Below are 24627 nucleotides of genomic sequence, written 5' to 3' on the forward strand. Positions count from 1 at the left end.
CTTTATTGGGTTATTCAAGTATGGACTTTATTGGGTTATTCAAGTAAACATTGGTTAAACTCAAAATTAAGCAGTTCTCATCATTTCAACACATCATTTTAATATCACAAGACAGTTACAATGCATGAGTTTTACAACAAAAATAGGAAAAAATTCTTCTAATTTATCGGCACCATGTCTTACCGATACAAAACGTTTCTGAACACAGGCAGCGTTACCTCGCATCATAGCAACACAGATTCTCTGCTTGGGAAACTGAGTGGACCGTTTCTCCAGTGTCCTCTCAAAAAGCATTTTACCGAGCATTTTACCGCATTTCTTAAATTTCGCTCCTTTCCCGCACACGCCCATTGTTTCAAAGACTAAAACAGAGAAGTTCGGCCGCATTCGGCCGCATGTTTCCGCTGTCTTTTGATGCTGTGTCATGCTTGTGTGTGTTTTGGATGTTCAAACTGGCTTAGCAAGGTGCAATAAAAATAGTACCCCAAGGAACAGAGAATGTTTAAATTATCGCGTAAATATCCGAGCTTATGTTTTTTTTGCCTCTGCCATGGTGGCGGCAGCCCCGGCCTCCTGGGATCTCCTAAGGGTGGGAATTGGCCATGGTGTCCGATCAGGTGACTTCCTAAACCAAAGCTTTGCCTTGGCTGAAAGGGACCGAGGTCCAGCCGTCCGGTAGTTTCAGAGTGTCGCGGTACAGGCCTGGTGGTTCCAGAACTGACCGGTGAAGGTGTGCTGGCCGAACCATGTGCAGTATTGTACAGTATGCTTCTACAGCATCGTGCTGACAGGGTTGAAGTTTTAATACTTCCATTAACTTCACTGAGTATTGGTTCTGGGGCCAAATAACTGCAGCCTGGCCCCTTGAAGTTATGTCGCCCATTGACTTAAATAGGTGACCACTGGAAGGTCTCTATGGGTGGTTTAGTAATATCACGGTCCCTTTAAGTATATTGTCCATACACAAACTGTGTTAAGCGCTTTAAAACACGGCCCAAGGCCCGAAACTGCTCTGTTTGATGTCCCTGTACCCCTTGCCGAGCGGCTCCGGGAGAACCATTCCAAGCGGTCCAACGGCTCCGGGAGAACCAGACTGTTCTCGAAGAGATCCCACAGCGCCAACTGCATCCCCTCCATCGACAGGGCGCGAAATTGTGCCGCTTCACCAGAACCTTGAGACAGTCTTCTTCGATGGAGCACTGCTTCCACACGATCCTCTCGAACAGTGACAAATACCCCACCGCCACGCGGGCCATGCATTTCAGTAGGCTCGCCATGTCGCCAAATGACTCACTGAAGTCACACCTGTAACCGAAAGACAAGAAGGATAATTAGTCAAATTAGGTACCGTAATATTAAAACGATGCTCTAAAAGCATCTCAACTCGAATTGCTTATACAGCGCTTCGAGGGAGCTTACGATTGTACAGGTGGGAAAAGAAAGCAAGGTCATGAGTCAGCTATGATTACGATTACGCGAATCGAGAAACACCAGTTCACTGTGCGGCCAGAACGCAGGCCTAATTTATCAGATGTCATCACGTATGAACGTAAGCAGAACGAAACTAAAATCAGGTTTAGAAATAGAATGGGCAGCTTCCGATAAATGTGTCTAGTCATGCTGCGCGCATGGTGATTTGGTCAGAACAGGTAGTCACACATCGTGCACCGCCTTAGACAACATTCATCCGCTTTAACATCGATCCTACCAATCTGACTCCACGACACAGTATCCCAGTGCAATTTCTAGAAACGAAATCAAGGCCGATCGGGGCACGAAACACTCTGGCCTATCCGGAGCATATTCTGTTCCAGGATAATGGCATTTCCTGGCCAACGTATTGTGGGCCAGATCTGGTTCAGATTCGTGGGAAGAACTTGCCCAGCGTAGTGCTGAAATATTCTGGCCCAGAAAATCATAGTTCTGGCCCACAAATAAATTTTCTTTATTTGAGTATTCTTATTCAGGTAGCCAACAAAATCTAGCGGTGTCCGTTACAAAATTCCTATCGAATTACAAGTCATGATAATTAACCGGCAGCAGGTGTGTAAGTACATGTATGTAGACTATACTGTATGCAATGTGCGTACTACGCACGTATATCCGGTCCGAACCTAGAGCTTCGTAATGATAATTATTAATATAATATTACACTATGAATTTGAAAGGTATAAACGAAAAATAAATACACAAATTCCAAGCTAAAAGCTAACAGGATTACATCAACAACGGTTAGTGGGTTAGTGGGTTGCAACGGTTAGTGGGTTTTGCCAGCTCTCGACTTGCGTCAGTTCACTGATTGTCAAAAACCTCTTTTCCACTGAAGATCCACCTTGTCGAAGCCTCCCGTGGTTTAGGATCGAGCATGAAAGTTCCAAAACATGTGGAAATATTAGAAAATTAGAAAACAAGATGATCCCATGCAGGTCCGTGCGCGCGTTAAAAGTACTTCGCATACAGTATTGTCTGTGTTGAGTATCAGCATCAATATGCAAACAGCAAAAATATTGTATATTTTATTTGCATGGACTAATGAATATAATATTTAATTTCAGGATTTTCCTCATAAATTCTCCCTTTTCCGATGAAAATTTTTCCCGAACGCCTGCCCGATGCCAGCACGCGCATGAACCCACTGAAGCTGCCAAATATTTCCGATGAGAAGAACTTGGGAAAGAAGCTGTATACCATCAAGTCGGATGTGCCTTCGAGCAAAGCTGATGCGAATGTTGTGAAGGCCGATAGCTCCGCCTTCACGATTGGCCATTCGCCGTTGTGTTTCGCTGTTTCTGGGGATTTCCATCCCACACATTTCTGTGGTGTTTGACGGACCTACAGCACAGCTGCGCTGGCTGTAGGATCCGATCTCATTAGTCTGGTGTTGCTGCGCCACGGTGCGCGAGTTAGATTTCGGCATTAAAGCCTCAATCCGGGTTCGCCGCTGTTTCGCCGTCGAAGGTACGTGGGCGCCCATAAGGCCCCACGTAACATGGTAGCAGATCACGGTGACGATCGTGTTCCCACAGCGCGCTTGCCCCGCTCACGGGCCACCTCTGAGCTGTGGACCAGATCGCTGCCGATGCAACCCCCGGTATGGAGCTCCATCCGTAGCCCCCCGGGATAAGCCACCTGCCGTGCAGAATGCACCCCGATGCGGAACGCATTGGATGCCTCCACCAGAAAGCGATGGAGATGATGCCGCGGAGCGAGAATCGTCTCCTGCGATGCCGACGGCGGACGCGGCCCGGATTCAGCGGGAAACCAGAACGGATACACCGCGACCAGCAGCACCAACTCCGATCCCTACGGCCGGATCGACCACCAGCATCACGCCGAAGAATTCCCCCCACCAGAGCCCTGCCCGTATTTCCTGGGATGGCGACCTTCACCCGGACGGAGCAGTGGAATATCCCCACCGGAGCAACGTATTTGTTTGTTTGCAGGGTCACGAGCGTACCGATGCCCCAAACCCCTGCCCAAATTTCTCCAGAACGTGACCTTTCCCTGCTGAAGAAACCGGAACTTGCCTGTTTTCCGGGTTGGACCCTGGATCTTTCGCGACAGTGCGTTGACCCAATAGGTCGACCTCTGACCGAACCGGAGCCGACCTGACCCGGAACCCGACCTGAGCCGAACCGGATTCGAGCCGACAAGACTGAGCCGACCGGACCACCTTACCCGACCTGGACTGACCGAACCGGACCGTAAGCCGCCCGAAGTGGAACCGTGTATCCGGTAGTAAAGTCAATTGGACATAGTACAGGGACGGGCCTGTACTACGCAGTGTTTTTTTTCTCATTTGATCTTATGTTACTTTTACTGCATGCATACTGACATTTTCTTATTTACGGCGCATACCGCCATTTTTCATGCACTTCGCAGGGGCTCAGTGTTGGACAGTACAGGGATGTGAAGGCCGATAGCTCCGCCTTCACGATTGGCCATTCGCCGTTGTGTTTCGCTGTTTCTGGGGATTTCCATCCCACACATTTCTGTGGTGTTTGACGGACCTACAGCACAGCTGCGCTGGCTGTAGGATCCGATCTCATTAGTCTGGTGTTGCTGCGCCACGGTGCGCGAGTTAGATTTCGGCATTAAAGCCTCAATCCGGGTTCGCCGCTGTTTCGCCGTCGAAGGTACGTGGGCGCCCATAAGGCCCCACGTAACAATGTTAATTACGAAATTATTGAGCCGAAATCTTGAAAAATGAATTTACATATAGCTGCTGTGCATCCTGTTTTTCCATGTTTATGCCGTGATTAATGCAGACTTGTGATCAGTGCATGTGATGCGCTACTATAAATATTAACAAAGCCTATTATGTCACTTAATAGTAAAGCTTCTAAGTCATGTAAAGCGTTGGATTTAAGTAAAATACAAAATAAAAAAGCAACTGAAATTCTAAATAAATTTACTGTTTGGACTGGGCCGGAACGCTGTTGCATATCGTGTTTAGATAGGCCCAGACGGAACCAGAACTTGCTTAGAGTGGGTCTACAAATAGGCCTTCCGCCCGTATGCCGGTAGGCCTGAGGTCTCTGGCCCGCACAACGGCACCTCGGACTTCGTTTCTGGCCCCGAACAGGGGAGTTTGACAGGCCCAAACAACCCCTGTTCGGGTTACAGATTAGCACTGGGATGAGCTAATAATCTCACCGGTCGAGCACCAGTAGCGGGATTCGGCTGGTGTGGAGGATGTGCCGCATGAGCGGGAACAAGTCATCGGGTTCCCATAAGCCGGTATCCGTCAGCACGAGCCGCTTGGTGCGGCTGTTGAAACATTTCAGCAGACAGTTGACCATCCAGTACGTACTGGATGCTGCTGCTGCTCATAATCCGACAGGCCCACATCACCGTAGGCACTGATTAAACTGCCGGACACGCGCACATCGGGGAAGTATACGTCGGTGGTGAGTAGGGTGTTCCACAACGGACATACACGACGACAGCGGACACGCTCGATAGAGTCTAGCGTCTGGAAGATTTCCACCCACAGATGAATGGCCAACGGCGGGCTCGGTCTAGGAATTTCGACGTCCTCGTACAAACAAGAAAACCGGCCTTTCAGGATGGATGCATTAATCATAGGGGACCATAACCCTGCTGAGCAGATCTCCGGCGTCCCGTTCTTCGCTTCCCCATAGACGTCTTCCTGAAACCAACATTTGTCCACGTCGAGTGATTTAATATCGTTTTTTTTGCCTATGGCTTCCTCAACTTTTTGTAGCCGTATGAGCTAAATTTAATAGGCAATAGTCACCGATTAAAATTTATTCCTGATAAGTGATAATTACAAAAATATCAATAAGTAACTCGTGCTTGAAGTAAGTACTGCAGTAATTGCAGAATTCTTATAGTGGGCCCTACACTTGAGTACAACTAATTGATAAAAATCGTAACTAAACTAAATAAACTAACTACTGTACTACGAGTAAATGTTCTTCATTAATGTAAATAAAATCAATACTGATAATCTAAAATGCTATCGTCGGCAACGTATGACGTACGTATGGATACGTACCACTTGCTGAATCGTCAGTGGAGTGTCAAGCTTGCACTGCAGGTACAGCAGTGCCTGGCTGAGCACGACGGTGCACAGGACATCATAGCGTCGGCTCAACCCTGCCTGGAACCGCTCATGCACCGCGGGCACTCCATCGGACCAGTAGGCGGCCGGTAGCGGGCAACAGCGGATGAGAAAATCATTCTTCTCCACACGCCCTTCTTGATACTCTGCATCCGTGGGCGGTCGGCGTACTTGGAAGCAGGGAAGGAGTTCCCTGATGGTGCCGTACGGCAGCGTCACTTCCACGAAGTGCGCATCGCAATCGCGTGTACTGTAGCCTCCCAGGGCCAAGATCTTCCCCGGATACCACGTCCAGGGAGCAGTGGGATGGGGGCGCAGGAGCACCTGCACCGCGTCATCGCCCGCGTCGGGTCTGTTGTCGAAATACTCACTGTGAAAAATGCGCCCGGAGGCGACGAACTGCGCACACTGGGTGGCACATCCGAAATCAACGATCAGACCGGTGTCGACGATGTTGATGACGCGGCCGTGCTGCAGCAGTCCGTCGACGAGGACGTTCACCGTGTTCCATCCGCACACGTTGTGCTCGTTGTCGCCGTAAACCAGCATCGTGCAGGTCGCCGATGACGTTGGTGCAGCCCGTCGTCGCTCGATCAGAGATGGAATTGAAAACACTTCTGACTATTAAAGTATGTTATGCGAGACGAATTCGGCAGAGTTTGGAAATGTCATCCAACGAAGAACTCTTCACGGTTTTAGTCACAGACTCACAGTGACTTTTACAAATAATTGGAATCTTGAGAAAACTGGGTAGCGGGTACAAGTGCAGCAGTTCATTGCGCTCATGAAGGCGGTGGCAGCTGCCGCCACGAGGAGGCTATTTTCTTAGCAATTTCTCTTCATGTTGCATCAAGTTATCAACGCTTGGATTTTTTTAAACAGTTTCTAAAATCTAAATTTTAAATGTTTCTCAGCAGAATTTTATTTGTCATTGGTTTCTGCTGCTTCGCAAAAGTTTCTTAAGAAATATATCGACCATCGTGACATCGTCAATCGTGGACTGGCGATCTGGAGAAGATACACCGCAGTCAGAGAAAAAGACAGAGTGTACAACGACAACGTTTGCAGTTTGCTGAATTTTGCGTTTTTTCTGAATTTTGCGCGGTTCTTCACCGTTTTTGGCGATACACTCGACGAGGACGCTTTTTTTCTACGGCTGAGTGGAATACCGGTGTCTTTTTCCTCCGCCGTTTCAAGCGGCATCATTGGCTGTTTATTTACGGATTCAGCTATACAGGCAAAGCGGCGAAACGAAAACCGTGGCAAAAATCATCGTGCACGGTTATCGAGTGTATCGAGAACCAATTGCAAGGTACGCTGTACGGCGAAACTTAATTTTTTATCTTCATTTCCATCTTGTGTCAAGCCGTTTTAATCGGTTCAATATTGTAGCTGAATGTCTGCAGCTTTTCGTAGTTGACATTTGACAGTGAACTGCTAGTCAGATTAGGGTATGTTTGGCGTGTGAGATTCGGAGGGTGAAAGAGCGCGATTGTCGTTTAATTTGCTTGTAATTAATGTCAGTACTCACTTAATTTTGCTGTTGCGCACGTGTTGTAACGAGTACCTCAGTACTGGCTGTAAGTGTAGTACGCTCGCGCGTACGTTTCTTGGCCGAATTATGTATGCCGCGCTCCTATCGATCATTCATCTGCGCCGCTATTAATCTGCTTGTAAGTACGTACGGTACTTGAGAAATAACGACGCTAATTGGGTTAATTTCCTTGCTAATTTGCCATTTTACCGCCGACCCCATCAATTTTCTGTGCGAAAAATTTCTGTTTTTGATATACGTTACTTGGGACTAATTGAAACTGCGTTTGATTGAGAGAACATGGAATAGCAAACGTACAAATTAATCAACGGTAAGTTGTTAATTATTTAAAAAAGAATAATTTTCTGGTTTCATGACTGTACATTACTTCTGATTGATTAAGATTTAAAATTTAATTTAATTTCTTAATTAAATGATTAAAAATTCTAAAAAAATTTTCCGGAGTTTCCATTCAATTTTAATTAGTTTTATTTAAATTATCTAGTTTGATCCTGTTTGATTTAATTTGTTTTTTAAATTGCACTTTATTTATTGAAGCGTGCGCGCTTTTTTACGTGGAATCGGCGACAGTGTTTGGCGTTTGAATTGCTTCTCCGGCTGCTGACTCGTCCGGTATTCTCACTACTAGTATAAAATATGCCGTTGTTTGGCGGACAAGAGTGTTGATTTTGTGCTGACGCGGAAGCGCCCGGCAGATGCGACGGGCGCATTATTTTCACTTTCGGCTGACGCTTGTTTATCCAAGCTCCCGGATGTGTTAATTGACGCGATACACATATCGCCGAAATTGTTCAAGTACACCGATCACCGATGTCAGGTGTTTTTTTACATTGATCTGTCATTCTTCCGCGTCACACCTGTCTCGGATTTTCGAGTAGTTTTATTTCGTGAGAACTGATATCAGACCAACCCAACACCATTTACGTGACGGTAAACATTTATTATTTTAAATGAATTTTATTTATTCTGATTTTAGCATACATTATTTTTCAGTACTTTTCTTTTTATTTTTTTTGTAATCATTTATGCATTTGTGCATTTAATAGGCAAGATGAATTTCTTTACACTAGTTTTGCGAATTTTTGTCTATTTTCTATTTATTGAAACGATGAATTCTGTTTTCTGTTTACTGAATTTCTTACGTCTTTCAAAATCGTAAGAAGTTCCGGATTTTCTTTATTTTAAAGTTTTTCACCATTTCTTCGAATTTCTTTCTGTTTTCTTTATTGGAATTCGTACGAATTTGGTTTTTTGAAAATGTTTTAATTTTATTTTTTTTTAAATCGCTAGTTTTTTACTGTTATGATTTATTTTGAATAATTGTAAACACTGCTAGTGAAATAATGACATTTTTAAGAATGCTTTATTTTGTTGTATGAATTGCGTGGTAATTTTAAATTTTTTTGTTTTTTGTAGCGTGGCAATTTTTAATTTTTTTAAAAATGAAATTCTTAGTGTAAAATTATGCTCGTTACAAATTGTTGTTACTTCCGTTTGGGTGCTTGCATAATCTGCAGCTGTTTAATGCTTAATGCATTAGCCAAACATCAGCCGACGCTGATATCCGCCCACTATATGCAACTGTATACGATAGTGCTTATCCAATTTACTCTGGCGAATTTATTGATAAATTGTCATAATCGCGTTACGATATGGAGTGGCGCTCCGGTTGAGCGGGTGTACAGAAAAGCATATGTTGTTGGAACGCCGTCAAAATACGAGTGGCATGCACTGCGCGCAGATCGTGTTATGCTTTCTTTTTACTGCACTGCGAATCTGCGATGCAGCATCAGCTGTGCGGAAAGCAAAAAGTGTACGGTTTGGACGCTAACGATGTGTGACGCGGCTGCGGCTGCCAAGGGACCTTTGCACTTTCTAAAAGCAATATACTGCGGTTTTCTTTCAGTTTTCTAACGCACACGCAACCAGCCAAATAATTTCTCTGAATAAAAATTGCCAAATTATTTACGGATTTTTTTCCCGATTTATTAACCTTTTTTTTAATCGCGTTGAAAATTTTGACCGGAAGTTATACATTTTGGATACTTTCACAATTTGAATTGATAATTTTGTTGAGCGTAGTGCGCGGTGATTTGACCGGAAGGTCTATTCCAGAATTTTCGATGAATTCGTGATATTGGAATTGTTGTGGTGAGTCTTAAAGATTTTACGGAAAAGTGGATATCCCGTAAAAATCACCATTTTTTCTAAATTAAATTTTAAAAACCCATAAACAAAATATTACATAAATTTTTCGTATATGGCTTTATTGTTCCATTTTTTCCTGACCTTTATAGTAAACGTGAATAAATGATTTATTTTATTCGGCATCTGCCATTACACATAACAATACGCCTGCGCGGGTTTACACTAATAAAAGTTCCGAATTTTAAACATTGAAAAAACACCCAAAATCATTAGCGTGAATAAATTCATTTCTTTTGTCTACTCTTTCAGAAAATCTGGTGTGAATACATTTCTTGATTTTTAGTAAATTGGTAAAAAATTTCTTTTTTTTTCCTCACTTTCAATAATTTTGTTAAAACGCGTTCAGTTTTCCTTGACTTTTAGTAAATTTGTAATAAATTCAGTTTTTCCCTGAGTTATTAATCTACTTTTTTCTGTGGCGCGTTGAACGATTGACCGGAAGTCGCGGTAGTACTCGATCACTGCACAACTGCCTAATTGTTTTCGGTGAAAGATTGGTCTGATTGTCGGGGAGTGGTTATGTACGCGGATTATCTCGAGAGCTTAGCGTGATGGGTCCGCTAAGCGGTTGTGTCGTGTTGACGAAGAGAGAGAGTGTTGGTCTTTGTCCGGCCAACAATGCCGCGCGTCTGACAGTGATGAGCGGAAGTCGACAATGCGCTGTTTGTTTGGCTAATTCACTCTGCGAATGGTCAATCAAAGACCGGCTTTCTTTTTTCTCGCGCCTTTTCGTCGATTTACACACTGACATGAATTTCTTTTTTCTTGAGAAAAAAAAGCGTTTTTGTACAGCGAATTGGGGCTGGCACAGTTCGGAGGTTAATGCTGATGGTTGTAGCGATTTCTCGGTGTGGATATGTGTTTATTTGGGCTCGAGTGGTGCCGATGCTCGGTTATGATTAAATGCTTATCGCCGAAATCGCCATTTTGGGGTGCTTCCAGTTTATGGTGCGCTCGATATTCGCTTCTCTCTGTCATTCGTTAATAGTTGAAAATTCGACTCTCTTCTCGCTTCGAGAAAACCCTTTCCCCGATTTTTTCTGGAAGGAAAGAACGTTCCGTTTTCGGTATGTTGGATTAATAGTATTTTTTGAAGCTAAATTTTCTGAGAAAACCCCGAGTAAAATCGTTTTTTGATGATCTGGAATTTTTTAAATAACTGTGCTGTCGATTAGGTACTTAGTTTAGTGTACAGCAAACTTGGTAAACGTGTGCAAACAATTTTTACAGTTTATTTCTTGTAACGAATACGTTCCTGATCATTTATAGTCATTTTTTTATATTATTTTCCACTCGGAAAAATAATGACACTGCTGTAAAATTCGGTAAAGCCGTACATCGCATAAAACATGCATTTTTCTTTAGAATGACACGGTCACTGTTGCTGTTGTCATTTGATTGCTCGGTGAGGTAGACAGGAAAATAAGGAATGAGTCGATGTGAATTTGATTGATAATCGAGGAAAAAGAGATGGATGTTGCAGATTGTTGCTCACCGCTGTGACTGCCGCGCTATGAGTAATCGGCTTTACCGTAGCCCAGCTGAAGAGAGAGGCAGACAGACTCTACACAGTCCTCTGTCTGTTCAGTCTCGCTCCGGCTTTACATACTCAAACTGAACAGACCGACTCTATACGCAGAACTCTCGGTCTCTCTGTTCAGTCTGACAGTGCGGCTTTACGGTACCGGACAGACAGACTCTATACGCAACACTAGTCTCTCGGTTCAGTCTGACAGCGGATTTACGCCAGCCCATTCGCCAGCGTAATGCGTGTGTATAAGCGGCGGTGACGTACCGTCGTGGTCGACCTGTAGCGCAGACTGCGTTTGGCGACGTTGAGCACATCAGCAGCAGCCAGCAAAAAGCGAGCTGAATCATGTTTTCCTCGCCGTAAGCAGTATTGTCCCGATTTTTTCTCTCTTCACGCTCCACTGCCTTTTTTAATCATCGGATAATAATGGAAGACGCTGTCGTCAGCGTGTCACCGTTATGTATATAATACGGCGATTCTCCCTTTGATATTGTGATTCTTTTGCAGTGTGCTGTTTGGATAACAGTGAGCTGTTGCTGCCAATTTTTTTGACGAAGGAGAACGCGCTATCGCCCCGTTAAGCGTTGCGTCGGGATTATTTTTTCCGGGGGAATTATTTTTCCGAGAAAAATGACGGCGAGTGTGGCGCATTTGTGGCGGAACTGCTGCGGCGTACCCACTCCTTCCCCGGTAAGTGAAATAGTTTAATTTATTTATTTACTTTACTAATTTTTACATTTAACTTAGTGTGGACTCTTCGGCGATTTATTGGATTTTAGTTTTGACAGTATCTGAAATTTTGGGAATTTTAGTTGATTAAAAACTGTAATTTAAATTACAGAAATTCCTGTAGTCAAATAAATCGCTGAAAAAATATTTTATTTCGTAATTTATTTTAAATAATTTAGTAAGAGGCAAGAGCTGTAGTTAAATTTGAAAATTTTATTTGCCTAAATACTGCCATTTGATTTACAGAAGTAATTGTAATTTAATTACCGAAATTTCTGTATTTTAATCACTGTTAATGGCGTACAAATAAAAAGGCCATCGTGGAATTTATTGATTTAATTCAGTTAAAATTATAATCAACTATTGAAAATAATAAATTATGAGCTTCTTAAAATGCCCAGTTTTATTACGCTTTATGCAGTTAATTTTGTTTTCGCTGTAAATAAATTTTCCTGTGGTTAAATGTTTGAAAATGACGTAAAAATAAACACCCCTTTAGATAGTTTAATTTAATTTTTTCCTACACGATGGCGTTAAAATTCCAGGCGAGTAATAATGGGCTGTCGTAATGAGGTTTTGGCCTCTGTCAACGCTAATTTCGCCCGTTTGTTGATGGAGTCGATCGTGTGGCGTTCGGCGCTGATCCAGGCTAATGGAGTTGACGTTTTCCGAATATGTCTGGCCGAACACAGTATTTTTTGCAAATTGTGCGAGATGATCGGCGATGATCGTGAGTGCGATTGACAGCGCTGACGCACTTTCCTTCCCGCAGGGTTGCGCGGAAATTTGCTTAATCCATCATTTCGCTGCTTCTTTATGCAGCTGACTTTGTGCGTTAATATCTCCGGTTTCTTCTAATTTCATAATTATTATACGACGGCTTTTTGTGGTGCAAATTGTTAAAATTAATGGCTGAAAGTTGCTGAAAATTAACAGCTTAAATCAATGGAAAAATTCATTTTAGAATAATTCAGTTTTTTTGTACTAACGAAAAGTCAGACCATTTGCGGTAAATGGATCCTGGTGCTGAAAGCAGGAAAAGTGTAGTACGATGGCTGCCATTTGGCCATATCTATCCTCTCTCCGTGTATTACTGGCGGCTCTAAAAATTATTTTGGACAGATAGACCCAAAGAAAACTCAAATAAATTTGCCAGAATTAATTGCGGTTGTAAATAATTTTTACGCTAAAAAATTTCAACAAATTCGCGGAAATTATTGGTAGTTTTAAAACTGTTTCTACGCTAAAGCAATTTAAGTAAATTTGCGGAATTAATGGTAGTTTATACTTTAACTAAATTTAAATTAATTTGCCGAAATTAATGGTAGTTGTAAAATAATTTTTACGTTGAAAAAATTCAGATTAATTTGCCGGAATTAATGGTGTTCCTAAAATGATTTGTACACTAAAAGAGTTTAAATAAATTTGCGGAAAATAATAGTAGTTTTAAAACAATTTTCCGCTCCGAAAAGAATGCAAATAAGTCTGCTGAAATAATGACAATACACATGTACAAATTTTTTCTAAATTTTTTCTAGGGAATTTTTTTGCCTAAACGATCAGAAATTCGGTGTAAATAGAAGCTTGATTTGCAGATAAGAGTCCATGCATTTTCTTGTGCATTTCTTTGCAGCAGCAGCGGATTGATCGGTCAATGATCGGGCTGCCGACGGACTTTCGGCATGTGGGCCACATCGGCTCCACCGACATGGGAGCGACAACGAGCAGCACGTCGGTAAGGAAGAGACGTTCAGCTAAACACTGGGAAATTTGAGTGGCTTTTAGCGTTTTTTTTCCGATCATTTATATTGCCGGCCGCTCGCGTGGTTAATAAACACAGCGGGATCGTGTTACACGCCCGCTGCGCGCGCGAGCGATGGTTTCCCTCGGAAGTGACCCAGTTTCGGGGGCCCCCCAGACGATAATGCCGGCCTTGTGTCGGCCGTCGTTTAGCTTATTTTTATTGCCCGGAAATAAACACGCCAGGGACGTTTTTGCGGCCGCTCGCACTGCGCTCGATTGATTGCGATTTTTCTCACAATTATCGCGTTGTATTCTACTGTGCAATCAGTCGTATTTTCTTTTCCCTTGAAATCTTTTTCTGTAAATATTTTTATTCCAGTAGTAGAAAAATAAGTGCTGATTATAAAGGATTTTGCCTTCAAGTGCGGTTCAAAAACTGTGAAATTTATTCATGAATTTTGTAAAGGCTGTTATATTTAATAGATAATATTTTTTTCTTTTACAGTTTTTTTCCTAAATATTTTCTACTTTATTAACCAAATAATTCCTGATTACCAATGATTTTCTTGTATAATTTAGCTACTATTTTTTTCAAATCATTTACGAATTGTATTTAGGTTGAATTTAAATAAATGTTAATTTTTGCTTGAAGACTTGGATTTTTGTAAATATTTTAGTGCTATACATCAGCGATTTTTTGCTTCTTTTACTGTAAAGCCCAGATAGTACTGTTAATATTTTGGAAAATTGTTGGCGTGTTTTCTCATGCGTTTACGTGTTTTTGGGGTGTTTCAATTATTATAATAATTTTACAATTATTAACTGGCTATTTAAAAATTTTATGATAAGTTTCCGTATCATGTGTATAAGCAGGCGACATTAAAGTTTTAATGGAAGTCATGAAATGTGTAGTAAAGTGGCTTGTGATTACGTGTGGCAGCTCGCATCAGGAGTTTTGTCAGTTTACAAGAACTTAGCAGAGCAATATTTTGGAATCTTTTTAAAAAATGCTGTTATAACAGTTCATCCGTTTTTGCTTCACAGAATAATTTGCATCTTCAATGTTAACAGTTTTATTGAATTTTATACTATGAATATTTTTCTCGGTAGTAATTTTAGATTTTTAGTAAAATATCTGGTAATATTAAATTTAATTTTTATAAAATTTTTTGTCAGCGTTTTTCTAACGATTTTCTCTGTATTTATGCTTTTCACGCCGATTTGCGGTGTCCGATTTTCGGATGCGGCGCAAGTGGGCCTGGTAATTGCGCTTGAAAAGAGAAAAAGCAAAAGTAGTGTAATGGCTTTGTGATGGAAGATAAACGATTGTCGGCCGAATAATACTGAGTTTTTTTTTTCGGCAACAGCTGCGACCGCCTGCAGTGCTGCTCTTGATTACTAGCGAATTTTGACGCGCGGTGAGAAGAGCGCGATTTATCCGCTAAGCGCTTGAGCGTTTTCACAACAAGTGCGCGTTCGTTGTAACGGTGAACTTCGGCTGGTGTTTGGCAGCGTTGACACGAAAGGGATTAGACATTCTGTCGGGTGATTAAAAATACGAAAGGGAGATTTAACCCGGGAACACGGGCAGGCCAACGAGAAAGTGCCCGCGTGGGAATAAATGCGGATTTTTCAATTTTTTCCCGGGTGAGAGTCAATGAAATTTTTTTTATTTGGATAACTTTCAATCGCTTCCGGTGGCGATAGATCACAGTGGAAATTACGCTTTTCTCCGTCAAAGTGAAAAAGTCAACAGATTTGAATAAATAAATGACAGAAGAAATCGAACTTTGAAATAGGTCATGGAACATGGAATAAATTTTTTTTCAGAAGGATAACTTTTTCGCCGGTTGATTTATTTAACGCAAATTTGTCGTTGGTTTTTTTTTACTTTTTTTAAATATTATTTTTAAGATTTTTATATTGGATTTTGTAGTTGGTGATTTAATTTTCTTTGTGTTATGAATTTTTTATTTTTCATTTCTATGCCGTTGTTTATAATTATTCAGTGTACATTCAAATTTTATTAAATAGATCTTCGTTTAATTAAACTTATTGGTATTCTGGATTTATTTTTAATCGTCTTTAAATTTTATAATATAATCTGTGGCGTGGCTTTTGTTTTAATTATAATTTTAACCGTGTTAATTGGAAATAAACTGGCTTGTGCTTAAATTTATTTGTAAATGTTTTAACTCAATTTTATTTAATTCTCATCTTGTGTGTACGTGATTATTTTTCGTTCTGCTGCTGAAAAAATTTAAATTTATTTATAAATTTTTAGTTTAATAATTGTTTAAATTTTTGCCAGGAAAATTGGGAATAAAATTGATGAGAAAATTAGCTGACGAGTTGCAAGTGAAGTGGGGAGAAAGCATCGTCAGCGTTTGACCTAATGACACGCATTACGGGGGTTGGCCGGTGTGGGGCGGTGCAGAGCGTGTTATTTTTAATAGAAAAACGTGCCGTTATGACGCTGTATTTTTTCACAACTTTCGCTCATTTTTTATTTTTGCAGCTGCTGGCGGTGCAGAGCCAGATGCGCTCCAAGGGCGGCTACGAGGAGGCCCTGCCCGTCAACTACGTGCTGCGGGTGCGCGATCTTAACCAGTCCCAGGATAAACCCGTCCCGCCGCCGCGCACCCAGTGACGTGGGATTATTCGGGAGAAATGTGTGATTTGGATGATACATATAAGAGAGAGCCTCCGTTTTTATCAGATTTATCACTCGCCCACCGGAAATAGCGGTTTTCTCAGGCGCCGGACCATTGGACAATTAGGGAGCATTTTTTGGACGGATTTTGAATTTATTTTCCGCGCATTTTTTATCCGCTTCACTGTATACGCTGCGCGAATTTTTGTTGATACGATGGGTGCACTTTTTGTTTTTTTTGCGTTGCGCGTGTGACGGAATCATTTTTTTTCCTGGTTTTTCCGGTTTTACGCTGTCTTCTTGTATATATGTCCGCCTGGCCGGGTTTCCGGTCGTTTTTCGTGTGAAAATGAAATGGGAAAAATATTCGATTTTGAGAAGTTGGTCGTGGGTGATGTAATACTCGTACTAGGAAACAGCATTCGTTTGGAAAAATTCGCCGGGAAATAATCAGAAAAAAGTATTAAAATTGAGGACGTATCCTGCTTAAAAAATAAATATTTATATAAAAAATTAATAGCAGATTCCCGATCTCCAAAAATCATTCGCTAAGAATTAAACAGAAATCAGTATTTAATTTATCGTAAATTTATTCTCTCAAAAAAATAACAAATGTCCGTTATTCATTCAATTCATCGTTATTCGCCGGATTAACTTCTAAAAAGTAGAGAAACAATTCAGTACTCACGTGCAAAATTCAGATACAAATCATCCAGAAGTTAATATCCGAATTATTTCTGTAAAACTAAAAACTGCCAAGGAAAATCTAGCGTCGTATTAAAAAAAATCATTTTTTTAATGTTTAAATAAACTTTAATGGGCCATAGCCGCCAGTATAACAATGACTGCAGGCGCCGGTACACCACTTAATAGTCAAATTTTAAACTTTAAAAAAATACACGACATCATCATTAAACATCATTTTTAGTGTTTTGCGTAACTGGCTCTGGTCAGCAAAAATTGAATATAAAATACAAGAACAACAGAAAAGCTAATCCCGTAAAATGGCAATAAAAATCTTCGAGAAAATTATTAAAATCCCAAAAACGGCGAGAAATCGTGGAAAAATTCAGGGAATTTTGTATAAGCGGCCGGTGAAGGATTTCTGCACGTCCAACTGCGGATCCCCGCGGTAGCCGATGGCCCCCACGCCCTGGATTCCGCCGGACAGGCGTTGGGCGACGGTGACCTTTGCTTGACCCGTGCCGGCCACCCACACTTCGGCGTCCTGCACCGGCAGCTCCAGGGCTTCCAACTGTCCGGTTCCCTGTAAATTCGCCGATAGGGTGGTGGCCCCGCCGGACAGGGACATCTGGCCGGTGCCGTTCAAACTGGCGCGGACGGTGTCGGCCTGGATGTTGGACAGACGCAGCTGGCCGGTGCCGGTTAACTGCACTTCCAGTTCCGGCTCGGTCAGCGCCGAGACGGACTCGTTGCCGATGCTCCCGACGCCGGCGAGGGTCAGGGCGGCGAAGCGGGCGGCGGTTACGGTGATGCGGATGTCCGGCATGGCGCCCCTACGGTACACAGTTCGGGCATGAATTTTTCCAATGACATTTTTGTGATATTTATTTTACGTGTCTGGAATTTTTTGGGTTTTTTTTCCACGGTTTCTTCAAATGCTACTAAAACCTTGAAATTGTAGGTAGCCACGTTCTGAACAAAATCGACGGGAAGCTTTCCCACTTTTTTAAATATTTGTCTTAATAAATATTTGCATTGTTAAGTGCGCTTTGAAACTATTCGGCTGGAAATTATTATTTTTCCCTGAAGCTTTATTTTTAAATAGTTATTTTATTACATGGTAGAAATAATGAGAACAGCTGGAAATTAATCGGTAAGAATTTTTGAATATTTTTTGAACGCTTCACACTTAAACGGGTATTCATTTTAATTATTTTTTTAAATAATTAATATACAGTGAAACAAATTATTTTACAAATCCTGTTTCACACGTTCAGTGCGGCACGTACTTTACACAATAATGAAATTTTAAATTAAGCAATTTGCTTTGCGCGCATATATTTCTCAGGCTCTTATTTAAATTTTAATGAGTATTTTACACAAATTGAAATTTTCTTTTATATTAACATATGTCTTTTATGTTCTCTTACCCAGCTCCGCCCTCGTCACCGCCATCGACCCGCTGCCCATTGCGGTACACGACCCCGTTGATGATGCTGACGCTCTCCCCGCCCGAACTGCTGGTGCTGCTGGAGAACGACGAGCCTCCCGACGCGAACACCGCGCCTCCTGCGAAACTGCCCCCGAAAGCGGAGGCACCGGCGGAACTGAATTGGCCGGTGTAAGAGATGGTCAGGGTGCCGTTGCTGACGTCGGTCTGGACGCGGGCCAGCTCTGCCGCGAAATCCTGCGACGCAGTGAGGAGGACGCTGGAGGTCCCGGGCGCGATGCGCAGCGTCACCGGGAAGGGGGCGCTGCACTGCACGGCCGAGAAATCAGCCAGATCGCGTCGGTCTAGCATACAATCAAAAAAACATCAGAAAACATAAGAAAGCGTAAGAAAACATGAGAAAACAGAAGAATGCTTCTAATCGATCATTTAGAGCATCTTCATCAGATCCACTTCCGGTCTTACCTTGAGCCATAATTAACCCAACCGTTGATACGAAAAGGTCAACTATACAAAATTAATAATACAAAACAGTTTTTCCAGTGGGAATTCCACGTTCTTCGAAAATTCTTTTTGGGCTGTTTATCGGGAAAACGCTAACTGATTATTTACAGCGTGGTTTAACGCTCGATCGGTGTTCGTATTCGGCTGCGTCATGCTCACGATGAATCGATGCCGAACCCGTTTTTCACTATAGAGCGATATCCGCTCGAATACATTCTCGCTTTGCCGGCTAATAAAACAAGCTATCGAGTAGCGATACACATTAATGACTATGTTCTGTATGCGGTGTATTAACGCATTTACGGTACATTTTGTACGTACAATACACCAGGATTGCTGGTTTGGCATGCCGGCTTGTGTGCTGCAAGTATCCGGTACTTATCCACGCTGGAATCTCGTGCTTTGGATGCTTGTACCAACAACTTGTCCACGCTTGATTGGTCATGATTATTTTGATTTTATTTCAGTGGCCTTAGGCGCAGTATTAATCTGTGCGAATAAGGAACACACGGTTCCTGGTTACCTCAAGTGCATGTTGATTAATGAAAACATTCTTGGCAAATGCTTTCGCACTCGTTCGTCTTGCGACGATCCAAGAATTTAACCAGATGTTTGGTATACTTTAGCATTACTGTACAGGTACTCTAGCCCGGCCTGCAGACTGTAGAGTGGTCGTTACACGCTCATGTACCCGTCCACGCGCACTACAATGAATATTGCGCTATTTTCCTTATAACAAAATAAGTAATTTGTCTGCTAAAAATAAATAAATTAAAAAAATAAATTAAAAAAACAGAAACAACACAATAAATAAGGTGACACTAAACAACAAAATTACAAAATACACAAACATAATAAACAACATAATAAATAAATTGTCTGCTTTTTTTCCAGCTTTTTTTGCTGCGCAATAGTCGCAAAAGTCGATAAACACTCTTTCATATTATAATTTTTGCAGTTCCGGTACAAAATTAATATGATGACAAAAACTGAATAATTATATAAGGTAACACATTGATTCCTTAAATAATCAGGAGAAATACAAACTCACAGAGCTGCGCGCGTAGAACGGTATAAAAAGCTTGAGCACATTAAAGCGCTTTGAGAAACAAATGGAAATTATTGAGAATATTAAGCGGTGTCCAGTTTGGTGACCTGCGCCAACCCGGACGTCTGGACGTTGACCTTGGGCGTCCCGTGGTACTTGATCCCGCCCATTCCGGCCAGCGAACCCACCAGATTCTCGCTAACACTGACCGCGATGTTCCCCATCCCCGAGGCCAACGCATTGGCGCTCCCCACCTGTAGCCGCTCCCCGTCGAAGGACCCAGTCCCGTGCGCGGAGATACTAGCCGTATTGACCTTTCCCCCCGCGATCTTCACGGTCCCCGACCCGGTGATGGAGGCCTGCAGGGTGTCCGCCGTGACACTGGGAAGCCCCATACTCCCGGACCCGGTGACGGAGAGCGTCAGGGTCCCCGCGACCACCACCGGCGACTGCACCTCGATGTCCCCCGACCCGTCGGCCAGGATGGCGGTCAAGGCGCTGGTGCGGATGGTTACCTCGGCCTCCTTCCCGCTCATGGACGGGGCGCCGTTCCCCCCGGTGACGGTGACGCCGTTGATGGTCACCTGGCCCGAGCCGAAGATGGAGAAGGCCGAGTTGCCGGTCAGGCCGCCGATGTTGCCGAAGAAGCCCTGGAGGTTGTCGGTGGGGGCGGCGGAGGGGTTGTAGGAGAGGCGGAGGACCCCCTTGACCGTGTCAACGCTCCAGGTGATCTGGTCGAGGAGGGTGCGGTTGAGGACGGCCACGTCCATCGTCGGCTGGGTGGTCTTGGGGTCCAGTTGGACGAAGACTTTGAAGGGGAGTGCCGAGTCGAGGATGGTGAAGTTGGACAGGCTGCGCGTCTCTGTAAGTACATAACATTGTATACGTATTGTATATCACCGTATATACTTATAAGTGGCGAAAAACTTGTAAGGATTGCGAAAAACGTCGAATTAGATGTAGTAAATATTATCGCGAGATTTAAAACTTTATTAAGAAAACAAATGTATTTCATAATATGATCACATGACGTGAAGCATAGTTTTGTATTAATCAACTACAGAAGATTATTATTAAGAAGAACAAGAAAAAGAATTTCGGCGAGAAGAACAAGCAAGTAGTTTCGGCAAGAAAAGCTCCTGCTTAGAAAAACCTTGCTTATATAAACTTTACAGTAGATTGCTTATTAAAAAAGAAAATCAGAAACATTTTCAGCGATATTTAGAACATTACCAACTACGGGAATCTGGCCGAGTTTGAGATTAGTGAAGCCATAACACAAGGGAAACATAGTTATCACGAGCAGGAGCAGTATAACTGTCCGCATCCAGCGGATTCGCTGCTCCACTCCGCCATCATCAATGTCCCGCATTTTTCTTGCGTCCGTCCGCAATCAATCCGAATAATCGCTGGAATATTCCGCTAAGCTAAGGTAATTAACCGGGATACTTGTACGTTAAATGCACGGCGTATTTGTCAATGCCGCGTCATGCTTCTGCCGATGATCCGGTTGATGTGTACACTGTGTGTAGAAGTACTTCTGCAGCTGCGCATGCGCTAAACGGTATGTGCGCGGCATTTGCGGGCAGTACGTGTATGCACCGTGGCGGCGACGTCGACGGCACTAATTACGATGAAACTGCAGTTGGTATACAGATACTATATTTCGTACCCGTGGCCGTATCGATCCGATCCTACTCGAACTCATATTTATCAGCATATTTATTTATTTATATTTATTTATATTTATTTATATTTATTTATATTTATTTATATTTATTTATATTTATTTATATTTATTTATATTTATTTTTATTTATTTTTATTTATTTATATTTATTTATATTTATTTATATTTATTTATATTTATTTATATTTATTTATATTTATTTATATTTATTTATATTTATTTATATTTATTTATATTTATTTATATTTATTTATATTTATTTATATTTATTTATATTTATTTATATTTATTTATATTTATTTATATTTATTTATATTTATTTATATTTATTTATATTTATTTATATTTATTTATATTTATTTATATTTATTTATATTTGGTTGGTTTAAGCACCGTTTGGTTTGGGAATGGCCAGATTTTGAAATTTTAGAAAGCGAAAGCCTGACGCTACTGGGAGCACCTGTTAACGTAGTCGCAGTGCCAACCTTCTTGAGAGGCAAAATTCAACAGATCGAGCGGTTGGTCGAAAAGCTGAAACTGTTGCCGTCCCAACAAGCACTGTACCTGCTCCGAAATTGTCTCAGCGTGCCAAAATTAATGCATACGTTGCGCAGCAGCCAGTGCTACGAACACCCCGAGGCCCTGCGGGAATTCGACAACTTAATGCGAAGCGCGGTTACTACAATTGTTAATGCTCATATCGACGACAAGAGCTGGATACAAATGACTCTTCCGGTCGGTCGGGGAGGTCTGGGAATACGGCGGGCAGAGGAGCTAGCTTTGTCAGCGTTTATCGCTTCGGCGTCCTCGGCTTTGCCAGTGTGCCTGGAAATGCTTCCCGTCGACCGGTTATCGGGTCTAGATCAGGCTATGGAGAAGTGGGTTAAGATGTATCAGTGCGAACTGCCCCCGGAAAATTTAAGAAAACATCAGAAAAGCTGGGATTGGCCGGTCGTGGAACGTGTATACTCCCAGATACGCCTACAAGCGAAGGCCAGCGGTAAGCCGCAAGTAATGGCAGCATTATTAGCGGCATCCGAAAAGGAGTCAGCGGCATGGTTGCACGCGTTACCGGCAGCTTGCTTGGGAACGGTGGTAAACGACGAACAAGTTAGAGTAGCCGTAGGATTACGATTTGGCTTGCCAGTGGTGGCACCGCATGAATGCGCAGGATGTGGCTTCCAAGTAACCCCTGACGGTCACCACGGATTGTCCTGCCTGTACAGCAAAGGTAGATGGAGCCAACATACAGAACTGAACAGTATACTGGAGCGGGCATGTATAGCAGCGGGATTTCCATGTGAGCTGGAACCCAAAGGTGTATTCAGAGACAACGGAAAACGCCCGGATGGAATGACACTGGTGCCAGTGCGAGAGGGAAAGCAGCTGGTATGGGACGCCACCTTTGCAGACACGTTAGCACAATCTTACCTTATACGGTCAGCAAAGGCGGCGGGCGCAGCGGCTCATCAAGCGGAAATCCGCAAACGATACAACTATCGGGGTCTGGGCGACCAGTATTGGTTTTATCCTTTTGCCGTGGAAACCCTCGGAGTGCTTGGCGAAGCAGCTAGAGAAGTGGTCAGCTTTTTCGGACGGAAAATCAAGGATAGATCTGGAGAAAGCAGATCCACGGCATTCTTAAAGCAGCGTATTAGTCTGGCAATTATTAAAGGCAATGCGGCTGCGGTTTTAGGAACTTTACCGGGCAAGAATAAACTTGTTGATAATACTGATTTTGGTTGTTTTTTTTAATTCTTGAGTGGGTAATGAAGGCCGTAGTGATTTGACTCATGACTGTAATGTCGCGACGTAAAAGATATCATATTATAAAGAAAGTTTTTATTTATATTTATTTATATTTATTTATATTTATTTATATTTATTTATATTTATTTATATTTATTTATATTTATTTATATTTATTTATATTTATTTATATTTATTTATATTTATTTATATTTATTTATATTTATTTATATTTATTTATATTTATTTATATTTATTTATATTTATTTATATTTATTTATATTTATTTATATTTATTTATATTTATTTATATTTATTTATATTTATTTATATTTATTTATATTTATTTATATTTATTTATATTTATTTATATTTATTTATATTTATTTATGTTTATTTATATTTATTTATATTTATTTATATTTATTTATATTTATTTATATTTATATATTTATTTAGCATATTTATCAGCATATTCATATTTATCAGTGACAACAGTTATCGCTAAGTGCTGCATCGTCTAGCCACGGATGCCGGTGAGCAACGATCAACAGCCAAAGCTAGCACAAGCCACGCACGACCGTTTAATATACCGTGGTGAGGGCCGGTTATACAGACACGGCACCGGTGCGGATGTGTTCAGGTTCTGCTGCGTCATTCCCGGCATACGTGTGCTCAGCACACACCACTGCACAGCACACTGTGCTGTGCAGTTGTGCACCACCTGTAGGACAACCAACCTCCTGCAGGTTCGTACTATTGCTTCAGCAGGGTGAAACCGGTTTGGATGTCTGGAAACCCTTTTTTTACACACATTGTAAGTGTACTCTGGATCTGCACATATAAATAAATATTTTATAATTATATTCAGGCCGGGTTAATCTCTAATTTGCTCTCCAAGGGAAGTCACCCGGAAGCGGCAAAAAAAACCGGCGAGACTCAAAGAGCTACGGATAATCTTACCGGCGCATTAGCATAGAAATCCAGCGTAGAAACAGCAGGGAACAGCTTTCCGCTTGAAGCAAAATTCAGATTAGTTCTTTTCTGTTCCTGCGTACAAACCTCCGGCGACTGTTGTTTGCTGATTTTACCTGCATGTACAGCGATTCTGCGATACGAGGAGGGGGTAAATACACGGGATAGACAGAAAAAACGGCAATAATAAGGGATAACCATTCACGTGTTGTGCAACACGGCCAGCCACCAAGGGAAGGCAGTTCAGTAACACAGTGCAGAACAGCCGTTGAGACTCCAGTCTCGAGCTGTTTCTCCGTAGACTTCTATGTTAAATTCAACCACCTTCGTCTAGCACATTTCAGAACTAATCCGCACAATCGATAGCTCAAAAGAACAAGAAAAAATTTACAAGATTTTTTATACCAAACAACTTGCCACTTACGAAAACTGAGGCAAGATTGAGCCATTTGAGTTTCGTAGACTAAGCATAGGAGTTGGATGGTTTGCTTCCACGGAGCTCCTATGCTTTGTCTATGGAA

General features: G+C 42.0%; 5 protein-coding genes across 12 annotated transcripts; 2 read left to right on the forward strand and 3 right to left on the reverse strand.

The window, feature by feature from the left end:
* Positions 1–28: 28 nt before the first annotated feature.
* On the reverse strand, positions 29–6328 carry LOC129596581 (uncharacterized). The gene is made up of 3 exons (XM_055493907.1): positions 5522–6328; positions 4657–5152; positions 29–1305 (listed from the first exon to the last, which is right to left on the reverse strand). Exons 1-2 carry the CDS (start codon positions 6134–6136, stop codon positions 4784–4786), a joined length of 984 nt encoding a protein of 327 aa, XP_055349882.1. The 5' UTR covers positions 6137–6328; the 3' UTR covers positions 29–1305; positions 4657–4783.
* A 140-nt stretch (positions 6329–6468) lies between these two features.
* LOC129596556 (CDC42 small effector protein 2-like) lies at positions 6469–16386 on the forward strand. 8 transcript variants are annotated; one of them, XM_055493877.1, is made up of 4 exons: positions 6469–6899; positions 11389–11571; positions 13244–13345; positions 15872–16386. In XM_055493877.1, exons 2-4 carry the CDS (start codon positions 11512–11514, stop codon positions 16001–16003), a joined length of 294 nt encoding a protein of 97 aa, XP_055349852.1. In that variant the 5' UTR covers positions 6469–6899; positions 11389–11511; the 3' UTR covers positions 16004–16386. The 8 variants fall into 8 exon arrangements, with proteins under 8 accessions (XP_055349852.1, XP_055349855.1, XP_055349857.1 ...); XM_055493880.1 differs by lacking the exon at positions 6469–6899 and adding an exon at positions 6994–7260; XM_055493882.1 differs by lacking the exon at positions 6469–6899 and adding an exon at positions 7277–7452 and having other exon boundaries at positions 13247–13345.
* A 397-nt stretch (positions 16387–16783) lies between these two features.
* Positions 16784–18873, reverse strand: LOC129596568 (uncharacterized). The gene is made up of 3 exons (XM_055493895.1): positions 18606–18873; positions 18121–18484; positions 16784–17523 (listed from the first exon to the last, which is right to left on the reverse strand). Exons 1-3 carry the CDS (start codon positions 18613–18615, stop codon positions 17076–17078), a joined length of 822 nt encoding a protein of 273 aa, XP_055349870.1. The 5' UTR covers positions 18616–18873; the 3' UTR covers positions 16784–17075.
* Positions 18874–19525: 652 nt separating this feature from the next.
* LOC129596554 (uncharacterized) lies at positions 19526–21211 on the reverse strand. Its single transcript, XM_055493873.1, has 2 exons — positions 20926–21211; positions 19526–20554 (listed from the first exon to the last, which is right to left on the reverse strand). The coding sequence occupies exons 1-2, from the start codon at positions 21062–21064 to the stop codon at positions 19776–19778; spliced, it is 918 nt and encodes a 305-aa protein (XP_055349848.1). The 5' UTR covers positions 21065–21211; the 3' UTR covers positions 19526–19775.
* A 78-nt stretch (positions 21212–21289) lies between these two features.
* LOC129596553 (uncharacterized) lies at positions 21290–24169 on the forward strand. The gene is made up of 4 exons (XM_055493872.1): positions 21290–21340; positions 21813–23090; positions 23621–23948; positions 24033–24169. Exons 2-3 carry the CDS (start codon positions 21980–21982, stop codon positions 23653–23655), a joined length of 1146 nt encoding a protein of 381 aa, XP_055349847.1. The 5' UTR covers positions 21290–21340; positions 21813–21979; the 3' UTR covers positions 23656–23948; positions 24033–24169.
* The last annotated feature ends 458 nt before the right edge of the window (positions 24170–24627 follow it).

The sequence above is a fragment of the Paramacrobiotus metropolitanus genome, unplaced genomic scaffold (assembly GCF_019649055.1).
Source record: "Paramacrobiotus metropolitanus isolate TYO unplaced genomic scaffold, Prichtersi_v1.0 Parri_scaffold0000092, whole genome shotgun sequence".
NCBI classification, from domain to species: Eukaryota; Metazoa; Tardigrada; class Eutardigrada; order Parachela; family Macrobiotidae; genus Paramacrobiotus; species Paramacrobiotus metropolitanus.